Source organism: Ctenopharyngodon idella, chromosome 10, assembly GCF_019924925.1.
Source record: "Ctenopharyngodon idella isolate HZGC_01 chromosome 10, HZGC01, whole genome shotgun sequence".
Classification (NCBI taxonomy): Eukaryota; Metazoa; Chordata; class Actinopteri; order Cypriniformes; family Xenocyprididae; genus Ctenopharyngodon; species Ctenopharyngodon idella.
The window spans coordinates 47,636,901-47,647,965 of record NC_067229.1 but is presented as its reverse complement, the minus strand read 5'-3'; the positions used below and the strand labels follow the sequence as shown (position 1 = coordinate 47,647,965).

The window sequence follows — 11,065 nt, the reverse complement described above, 5'->3', positions numbered from 1 at the left end:
TGCATTAACAGTTATATTTATTGTTTGTACATAAATGTAATCCAGGAGCCAGCTGTCTAACCTTTTTCTCTTGTGAGGGCCTTTGATGTTTTTGGACACTATTTTGAAGGCCTCCAGGATGTTCTGGAACATTTTTATCAATGCATCGCTGACCTCATTGTACAGTTGCTTCTGTTTTGGGTTCTCCTGCAGCCAGCGATCGCGGGCCATCGGGTCCACATACACTTCATGGTCCACCATCTTACTGGTGATGTCCTGCACCTCCGTTTTGATTATGTTTTTCTCATCTTCATCGTCATATATATCAGCCTTGAGGTATGCCACAAGTGCCTCTCGGAGCAACCTCGCATACTCTCCGAACACCTCTGCATTAAAATCCTCATACTTGTCCTCCAAACTACAGAGACAAACACACCAAAAAAAACCAAAAAAAACACACACACCTAAAGATTATTTTTGACGAGGGGAGAAAGCACTGCAATCACTGCAGCAGTGAAGTGATAAATATTTATATAAAAATAAATAAATAAATCACTGCTGTGGCTAGATGGTTGAATGGGTAATTGATAAGCTTGTCTGTGAGAGACAGGTTTGAACTGATGTCTGTTTGGAAAGCATTTTGGAACCAATGTTTTATTGTATTATTGTATTATTATTATTGTTGATGAAGAGGGGATCGGCAGGAGATTAAATTTGGGAACTTCTGTGGGCTAAAAATAAGGAAACTGACCGATTAGGCTGGAGGGGTGTGGGTAAATTAGCAATGAATATTGAATGGCTGCTCATTAACTGATCTGTTTATAATATATACAGTACAGTATAGTAACCTACTGTATAGTACTTGGAGATTGGAGAAAGACAAATGGATCAAATTTAGAATTGCAAGATTTGGAGCATCTGAGAAATCTGAAGAAAGTGTGGATGAATAGAGTGTTGAGTGTTCTGTTGGTGTTTTCTGAGTGATTTCCTGAACAGAGAAGGAATAGGCATTTGCTTAATACTTCAAGTGGCAAATGAGAATCCAAAGGGCTGGGTTCAGACATTTGGATGCGTTTAATAAAGAGGGAGATTTGAGGGCTATTAATAACAGGGCACTGCTGACCAACACTTGAGAGGAAGATTTACTGGAACGTCAGATCCATGTAGAGAGGCACTGGGGTACATATGGAGCCAATGCCCTACATTTCTGAAAGGCAGAATTTGAGAGAGATTTGAATTTTAAATTCAGCTATATGTTCTGCTTTATTTATAAACTAATTGCAAGCAGAAGACCAGATTAGCCGTCTGAGGAATGCCATTAGTTTGGAGGAACTTAACCTGCGATGCAATAGACTGCATTGGAGTTGTTTCAATGGAAGAGAAAGCTTTTGGAGGCCCATTCTTTCCCCACAGGGCAGCAGCCATGATGAGCGGAGGGAGGAATTTCTGCTGTGGCAGTGAAGTAACATGGTTTAATCGAAAAGGCTGCGTATGTAACGGTAATGTAACAGGTGATATATGATACAGGCCGTTTTTACTATCCTTCTTCACCCTCTCATAGCATTAGATGTTGTACTGCTGCTGTCTGTCTTGTTAAACTTGTTTTATTATAAATGAGCACGCTGACGGTGTACATATAGCATTATGAAGATAGATTTTTTAGATTCTAATCACGAGCCGAAGTTTTGTAGCATTGCATCATGCGACAAGGTTCAGCGCGGATGCGGTGGACTTTAAAAGCATTTGGCCTGTTGGATGTATTCCAGATTCTCCACCAACAATGGTTTGTCAGGTTCTGGGAAAGTTGGGATAGGGACAGATATGAATCGACACTTGAGCTCAGAAAAGGCAGCCTCAGCTTCATGGGTCCAGAAGAACTTTACTCTTCCTCCCTTGGTGAGTGCAGAAAGCAGAGCGTCCACAGAACTAAAGTTCCTATGGAAATGAGCAAAACTGAGAAACCGCTGAAGTTGAACCTCCCTGACACATGACAGAATGAGCCAATCAGTCATGGCTTGACCTTTCCAAGGATCCATTTGGATCAGGCCTGGTTCCACTATAAATCCTAATTTTGCTGTGGAAAGTATAACACCAAGGAAGACATTTCACAGAGGGTGCTGTGGGTGGTGCTGGTTTTTGGCTAGCTGGTGGCTAGAGGTGTGACTTCAGTGTCATTCACGAGTGCATCACATGCCGTAATCTTCATGGAAACCACAAACCCAAAAGATGGCAGATCATGTCACCACTGACTAGGGTTGGTACCGAACTTGGTACTTTTACGGACATCAACCGAATTAAATTAATCGGTGCCAAATTTCGGTACCTGAGAACACATCTGGGAGTGAGAGTAAGGTACGTTAGAGAAAGAGAGAGAGACCATTCGACGTCACCCCTGCACCTTGTTCAGACACAATACACAGGACAATGGCTAAAGTTCTGAAGTGTGGTTACAATTCAGAAAACTAGATGCAGACAACGCTATTTGTAATATGTCCATAAAAACTGAAACATGCTTACTCCAGTCCATATATGATACAGAACAGCGTGAGAAATGGTCTTTCGTGACATTTGAATTCTACTACACCGCACACATAACAGTGTTCACACTATGCCCTGGACTGGAGACACTGTGACGTTACGTGACTGCCAGGCTGGAGGTTGTAGGGATTTATTTTGTCTAGTGTGTAAAATTTCTAAATATATAACAAAATGTTGAAATTAGGAGGTTTAGACTTTTTTTTTTTTTTTACTGAAATAAATGTTTTTATTATTACTCAGAGAGTAAAGTACAGAAAAAAAGGTACCATTGGGTACCGGCACCGAATTTCAGGTGCCGATACTGGTACCGGTACCAGTTAAAATGTGAATGGTACCCAACCCTACCACTGACCCCCATTAACAAGTGTTTGCTTAGATGTTTTTGCTCCATGGATTGTGACAGCGCAATGTACTAGATGTGGTCTGCATGAGTATGAGAGCTGTGACATTAAATCTTAATTTTTTATCATGATAATTATTTATATCGCTTTATCATCCAGACCTAATACACTTACACACTAAAGTTTCTACACACTGTAGCACTCATCCCACCTGAGCACACACACACTGACCTGAAGTCGACCACCATTATCGTGCTAATTGCTTTTTGTTGATGTTCAATGAGGGGGATCCTGAGGTCCTTCACCATGTTATCCAGCTCATCATAGCCCCTCACATTTGATTTCAGCAGGTCCTTCAGAACGCTGCGGTGGAACTTAAGGAGTCCATTGTTGAAGACATGCTGGCCCCGTCCCGCTAACGCTTGAGAACCAGACAGCGTGTGTTTAGAACCAATGGCATCTAGTGCGTTCTGGCCGGCGATTTGGAGCTTTTCCCTTACAGAATTGTTATCACGATTCACATTCTGTTCTGTCAGAAAACACAGCGGTGACATGCAAACATTCACACAGTAATTTATTAGGTACTGATTCTGTAGTTCATGTGTGCATAGAACAAAACTGTATATCCTATTTCATGGATGGATAAAACATACATTGTAGATTGTGATTTAGGAGAATAGGTAGGTAATGTCTTTTGTTTAGAGCACACACACACAGTCATTATATTAGTGTTTCTCACTCTTGTTGTATGTGTGTGAGATTTGTGTATTGGTGTATCTCACTCTTAGGGGGGATGGAGTTTACGGTGGTTACTACAACCCCCAAAACTGTTGCCAAAGCCAGCATGAACTTCAGAATAGGAGTCATTATGGTCTCAGTCAGGTCCTTTACTGGTCAGCAAGTTTATCTGTATTAAAACAACATAATATTTCACCAGATGGACCCAGAAATGTGTATTAAAGTGTTTGACTGACAAAAGTATGTATAAATTTAAAGGGGGGTCCGGGGAGGGGGTGGATCATGTTCATGTAAACACGTTAACTTGTTTTCCTTTATCGGAGTAAGGACCAGGTCATAGGCTTAAGCATAAACCGATCGTCACAGCTAGAGTTTTGCCCCTTACACAGATTTCGCCCAGCATGTAAACGCATTAACCTGCTTTCTGTCGGCTTATTGAAGTGCACATGTGTGATATGTAACAGGAATGCAGGAACGTGTGTAAGTGTATTAGGTCTACCCTTAAATCCACACGGTTAAATGTCTATGAGGAGTTAATCACAGTGTAAAACATGTCATTTCCTGTTGCCCGCAGGTGGCGCTATGACTGTCACTGAATATTGCATTGTAGATGTTTTCAGGCCAGGACTCTAATAAAACGTGAAGTTTGGGGCATATCAGACATTGTATACCCTAGTTACAACAACTTCCTGTTTTATGGCGAAACATCGAAATTTGTCAGGCCACAGTCACGCCCTTCAATGAAAACTCTAGATCTTCGCAATATAACGTCGCAAAGGCCTTTAGATTAGACTGACCAAATATGATGTTGATCTGATTAAAGCTCTGGGAGGAGTTTGTTAATGTACAACGTCTGGAAATGGCAAAAATTGCACAAATTTTGTAAAGTTAATTAAAAATATCTGACTTCCTGTTCAGTTTCAGATTTTGCTCCAAGAGACTTTTTTGTAGGTATTGGGCTGTTACATGTGTGTACCGAATTTTATACTTGTACGTGAAACACACCGCAAGGGGCATTTCATTGAAAATTTATAGGTGGCGCTATCGAGCCATTTTGCCACACCCAATTCTGAAACCCATATCAGACGTAAATTTTCACCACTTCTGACGCATGTGCAAAGTTTCATGAGTTTTCGAGCACGTTTAGGCCCTCAAAAATGCGATTCACTTTGGTGAGGAATAATAATAATAATAATAATAATAATAAACGGAACAATTCCAATAGGGTCCTCACACCATTGGTGCTCGGGCCCTAATTATGCCTGGTTGAATGCTATTGATAAAAGATGTTTTTTTAAGCAAATATTAAGAAAAAACTTCAAACTTGGTGAAGAGGAAGCAGTTCTAACCGGAATTGATAAGTTATTCCATAGACTAGGACCAACAACAGCGAAGGCTCAATCATGCTTTTAGAGAGGTTTTGAAACTAAAATCATCAGACAGACCAGCTAGAACCACCAGTTCTGTCAGGCTGGAAACCAGCTAATAAGACCAACCAGCAAATAAACGAGTGGTCAAACCCCCTCTAGGTGAATATCAGCAAAAATACAGAATGTAAAACTAACTGCACCCCATCTGTGACCCTCGGCATATTACATATCACAATTGCATGGCACAAAAGATACATTTTCTTATGCTCCTGGTGCATATGGTAGGTCCAGTAGAACGGAAAGAAAATTTTATTGTCATAATACTAAACAGTTAGCTGATCACAGTTACATTCAAAAACTAGAAGTTTTTCACATTTTGTGGAGGGAGAGAATGATTGAGGCCTTAAAAAATGCTAGATCTACTTATTTTTCAAATCTCTTAGAAGAAAATAAACACAACCCTAGGTATTTATTTGACACAGTGTTAGCATACTAACGAGAAATAGAGCTTCAACTTCTGATGTTTCCAAACAGCACAGCAGTAATGACTTTATGAACTTCTTTACTTGCAAGATTGACAATATTAGAGAGAAAATTATAACCATGCAACCGTCTGCTACAGTATCGCGTCAGACAGTGCATTGTAGTGTCCCTGAGGAAAAATTCAATTCATTTACTGCTTTAGTAGAGGAAGAATTGTCTAAACTTGTTAAATCATCAAAATCAACAACATGTATGTTAGACTCTATGCCGACTAAGCTATTGAAAGAGATGCTTCCAGAGGTCATAGATCCTCTTCTTAATATCGTTAATTAATCTTTATCACTAGGATACATACCGAAAATGTTTAAGCTGGCTATTATTAAACTTCTTATTAAAAAACCTCAGCTTGATCCTAGAGAATTAGTCATTTACAGGCCAATCTCGAATCTACCTTTTCTGTCAAAAATACTAGAAAAGTCAGTTTCATCACAACTATGTTCCTTTTTAGAAAGAAATGGTATCTGTGAGGATTTCCAGTCAGGACTTAGACCGTACCATAGTACTGAGACTGCTCTCATTAGAGTCACTAATGATTTGCTCTTATCATCAGATCATGGTTGTATCTCTCTATTAGTGTTACTAGATTTTCAGTGCTGCTTTTGACACTATTGACCACAATATTCTTTTGAATAGACTTGAAAATTATGTTGGCATTAGTGGAATTGCATTGGCATGGTTCAAATCTTACTTATCTGACCGTTATCAGTTTGTAGTAGTAAACAAAGAGATGTCATATCGATCACAAGTTCAATATGGAGTACCGCAAGGCTCAGTACTAGGGCCGTTGCTGTTCACTCTGTACATGCTACCCTTGGGAGATATCATTAGGAAGCATGGTGTTAGTTTTCACTGTTACGCTGATGATACTCAGCTCTATATTTCTTCGCGCCCTGACGAAACTTACCAATTCACAAAATTAACGGAATGCATAGCTGACATAAAAAATTGGATGACCAGTAATTTCTTACTACTAAATTCAGAAAAAACTGAGATTCTAATTTTTGGACCAAAAACTTCTTCACGTAATAACCTAGAATACTGTCTAACACTTGATGGCTGCTCTGTTAAGTCTTCGTCGTCAGTTAGGAACCTGGGTGTGCTCTTTGATACCAATCTTTCATTTGAAGGCCATGTTTCTAGCATCTGTAAAACCGCATTCTTCCATCTTAAAAATATATCTAAACTACGACATATGCTCTCAATGAAAAATGTGGAACAGTTAGTTCATGTGTTCATGACCTCAAGGCTAGATTACTGTAACGCTCTACTGAGTGGTTGTTCTGCTCGCCTGATAAATAAACTACAGCTGGTCCAAAACACAGCAGCTAGAGTTCTTACTAGAGCCAGGAAGTATGACCATATTAGCCCGGTTCTGTCAACACTGCATTGGCTCCCTATTAAACATCGTATAGATTTTAAAATCTTGCTACTTACCTACAAAGCACTAAATGGTTTAGCTCCCCAGTACCTGAGCGAACTCTTAATGTATTATAGTCCTTCACGTCTATTGCGATCTCAGAATTCAGGCCAGTTGATAATACCTAGAATATCAAATTCAACTGCAGGCGGTAGATCCTTCTCCTATTTAGCACCTAAACTTTGGAACAGTCTTCCTATCACTGTTTGGGGAGCAGACACACTCTGTCAGTTTAAGTCTAGACTAAAACCACATCTGTTTAAATTTGCATACACATAAACTATTATCTACTTTATAATTCAAATCATGTAAATTGTTAGGCTGTATAGATTAGGCCAGCCAGGAACACACTTTCCATAACACCTGATATAGGCTACTCGCCTACATCAGTTTTTCGCATTTCGTGGAGAGAGAGAATGATTGAGTACAGAAAGACCTTAAAAAATGCTATTCAGATTTCAGATTTTGCTCCAAGAGACTTTTTTGTAGGTATTGGGCTGTTACATATGTGTACCGAATTTCATACTTGTACGTGAAACACACCATGAGGGGCACTTCATTGAAAATTTATAGGTGGCACTATCAAGCCATTTTGCCACACTCAATTCTGAAACCCATTTTCACCACTTCTGATGCGTATGCAAAGTTTCATGAGTTTTTGAGCACATTTAGGCCCTCAAAAGTGCGATTCACTTTGGAGAATAATAATAATAATAATAAACGGAGCAATTCCAATAGGGTCCTCACACCATCTGTGTTCGGGCCCTAATTATGCTAGATCTACTTATTTTTCAAATCTCTCAGAAGAAAAGGTATTTTCTTACAGTGGCTAAATTTAAGAGAAATAGAGCTTCAACTTCTGATGTTTCCAAACAGCACAGCAGTAATGACTTTATGAACTTCTTTACTTGCAAGATTGACAATATTAGAGAGAAAATTATAACTATGCAACCGTCTACTACAGTGCGTTGTAGTGTCCCTGAGGAAAAACTCAATTCATTCACTGCTTTAGGAGAGGAAGAATTGTCTAAACTTGTTAAATCATCAAAATCAACAACATGTATGTTAGACCCTATGCCGACTAAGCTATTGAAAGAGATGCTTCCAGAGGTCATAGATCCTCTTCTTAATTTCATTAATTCATCTTTATCACTAGGATACATACCGAAATTTTTTAAGCTGGCTATTATTAAACCTCTTATTAAAAAACCACAACTTGATCCTAGAGAATTAGTCAATTACAGGCCGATCTCGAATCTACCTTTTCTGTCAAAAATACTAGAAAAGGCAGTATCATCACAACTATGTTCCTTTTTAGAAAGAAATGGTGTCTGTGAGGATTTCCGGTCAGGACTTAGACCGTACCATAGTACTGAGACTGCTCTCGTTAGAGTCACTAATGATCTGCTCTTATCATCAGATCGTGGTTGTATCTCTCTGTTAGTGTTACTAGATTTCAGTGCTGCTTTTGACACTATCGACCACAATATTCTTTTGAATAGACTTGAAAATTATGTTGGCATTAGTGGAATTGCATTGTCATTGTTCAAATCTTACTTATCTGACCGTTATCAGTTTGTAGTAGTAAACGAAGAGATGTCATATCGATCACAAGTTCAATATGGAGTACCGCAAGGCTCAGTACTAGGGCCGTTGCTGTTCACTCTGTACATGCTACCTGTAACGAAGCAAGACTCAGGCGGGGATCCATTTGCTAGCTTTATTATAAAAGAACGTGGTCGTACAGGCAGGGTCAAAGCAGGGGCAAACAGGAACAGCAGGGACAGGCAGAATCGTAGTCAGGATACAGGCAATAGTCAGGGCAGGCAGAAAACACTCACAGAACAGTATACCAGGCAAGGATCAAAGGTAGGCAGCAACGGGTCAATAACGGGCAACAGACAGGATCGGAAACAAACAGGCAGACAGGAAATAAACGCTCAGAATTGCAACAAGGGTTAACAAGACTTCGCCATGAGGTGGTGTGTGTGTGAGTCTTTTATAGTCCAGGTAATGATTTGCAGGTGTGTGTGGCAATTGGTGATTGGAGTGGAGTGTGCATGTGATTGGAAGGGAGGATTGTGGGAAATGGAGTCCAGGAACTGACAGGAACAGACGGTGATCGTGACACTACCCTTGGGAGATATCATTAGGAAGCATGGCGTTAGTTTTCACGCTGATGATACTCAGCTCTATATTTCTTCGCGCCCTGACGAAACTTACCAATTCACAAAATTAACGGAATGCATAGCTGACATAAAAAATTGGATGACCAGTAATTTCCTACTACTAAATTCAGAAAAAACAGAGATTCTAATTTTTGGACCAAAAACTTCTTCACGTAATAACCTAGAATACTGTCTAACACTTGATGGCTGCTCTGTTAAGTCTTCGTCGTCAGTTAGGAACCTGGGTGTGCTCTTTGATACCAATCTTTCATTTGAAGGTCATGTTTCTAGCATCTGTAAAACCGCATTCTTCCATCTTAAAAATATATCTAAACTACGACATATGCTCTCAATGAAAAATGTGGAACAGTTAGTTCATGCGTTCATGACCTCAAGGCTAGATTACTGTAACGCTCTACTGAGTGGTTGTTCTGCTCGCCTGTTAAACAAACTACAGCTGGTCCAAAACGCAGCAGCTAGAGTTCTTATTAGAGCCAGGAAGTATGACCATATTAGCCCGGTTCTGTCAACACTGCATTGGCTCCCTATTAAACATCGTATAGATTTTAAAATCTTGCTACTTACCTACAAAGCACTAAATGGTTTAGCTCCCCAGTACCTGAGCGAACTCTTAATGTATTATAGTCCTTCACGTCTATTGCGATCTCAGAATTCAGGCCAGTTGATAATACCTAGAATATCAAATTCAACTGCAGGCGGTAGATCCTTCTCCTATTTAGCACCTAAACTTTGGAACAGTCTTCCTATCACTGTTTGGGGAGCAGATACACTCTGTCAGTTTAAGTCTAGACTAAAACCACATCTGTTTAAATTTGCATACACATAAACTATTATCTACTTTATAATTCAAATCATTTAAATTGTTAGGCTGTATAGATTAGGCCAGCCAGGAACACACTTTCCATAACACCTGATATAGGCTACTCGCCTACATCAGTTTTTCGCATTTCGTGGAGAGAGAGAATGATTGAGTACAGAAAGACCTTAAAAAATGCTATTCAGATTTCAGATTTTGCTCCAAGAGACTTTTTTGTAGGTATTGGGCTGTTACATATGTGTACCGAATTTCATACTTGTATGTGAAACACACCATGAGGGGCACTTCATTGAAAATTTATAGGTGGCACTATCAAGCCATTTTGCCACACTCAATTCTGAAACCCATTTTCACCACTTCTGATGCGTATGCAAAGTTTCATGAGTTTTCGAGCACATTTAGGCCCTCAAAAGTGCGATTCACTTTGGAGAATAATAATAATAAACGGAGCAATTCCAATAGGGTCCTCACACCATCTGTGTTCGGGCCCTAATTATGCTAGATCTACTTATTTTTCAAATCTCTCAGAAGAAAAGGTATTTTCTTACAGTGGCTAAATTTAAGAGAAATAGAGCTTCAACTTCTGATGTTTCCAAACAGCACAGCAGTAATGACTTTATGAACTTCTTTACTTGCAAGATTGACAATATTAGAGAGAAAATTATAACCATGCAACCGTCTACTACAGTGCGTTGTAGTGTCCCTGAGGAAAAACTCAATTCATTCGCTGCTTTAGGAGAGGAAGAATTCTCTAAACTTGTTAAATCATCAAAATCAACAACACGTATGTTAGACCCTATGCCGACTAAGCTATTGAAAGAGATGCTTCCAGAGGTCATAGATCCTCTTCTTAATATCATTAATTCATCTTTATCACTAGGATACGTACCGAATTTTTTAAAGCTGGCTATTATTAAACCTCTTATTAAAAAAACACAACTTGATCCTAGAGAATTAGTCAATTACAGGCCGATCTCGAATCTACCTTTTCTGTCAAAAATACTAGAAAAGGCAGTATCATCACAACTATGTTCCTTTTTAGAAAGAAATGGTGTCTGTGAGGATTTCCGGTCAGGATTTAGACCGTACCATAGTACTGAGACTGCTCTCGTTAGAGTTACTAATGATCTGCT

At 39.4% G+C, this 11,065-nt stretch overlaps 1 protein-coding gene across 3 annotated transcripts in view; it reads right to left on the bottom strand.

Annotated features, from left to right (window-relative positions):
* The window catches only part of LOC127519991 (uncharacterized), a 35,114-nt gene that overhangs the window by 2,897 nt on the left and 21,152 nt on the right, over window positions 1–11,065 (bottom strand). Inside the window, exons 1-4 of one of the 3 annotated variants that reach the window (XM_051907686.1) lie at window positions 9,680–9,829; window positions 3,641–3,765; window positions 3,090–3,387; window positions 62–397 (exon numbers count right to left, since the gene is read on the bottom strand). In XM_051907686.1, coding sequence (XP_051763646.1) covers window positions 62–397; window positions 3,090–3,387; window positions 3,641–3,725 — 719 coding nt within the window. In that variant the 5' untranslated portion in view covers window positions 3,726–3,765; window positions 9,680–9,829. Of the gene's footprint in view, window positions 1–61; window positions 398–3,089; window positions 3,388–3,640; window positions 3,766–6,943; window positions 7,094–9,679; window positions 9,830–11,065 lie in introns of those variants that run through there. The other 2 variants (XM_051907687.1, XM_051907685.1) reach the window with 2 other exon arrangements.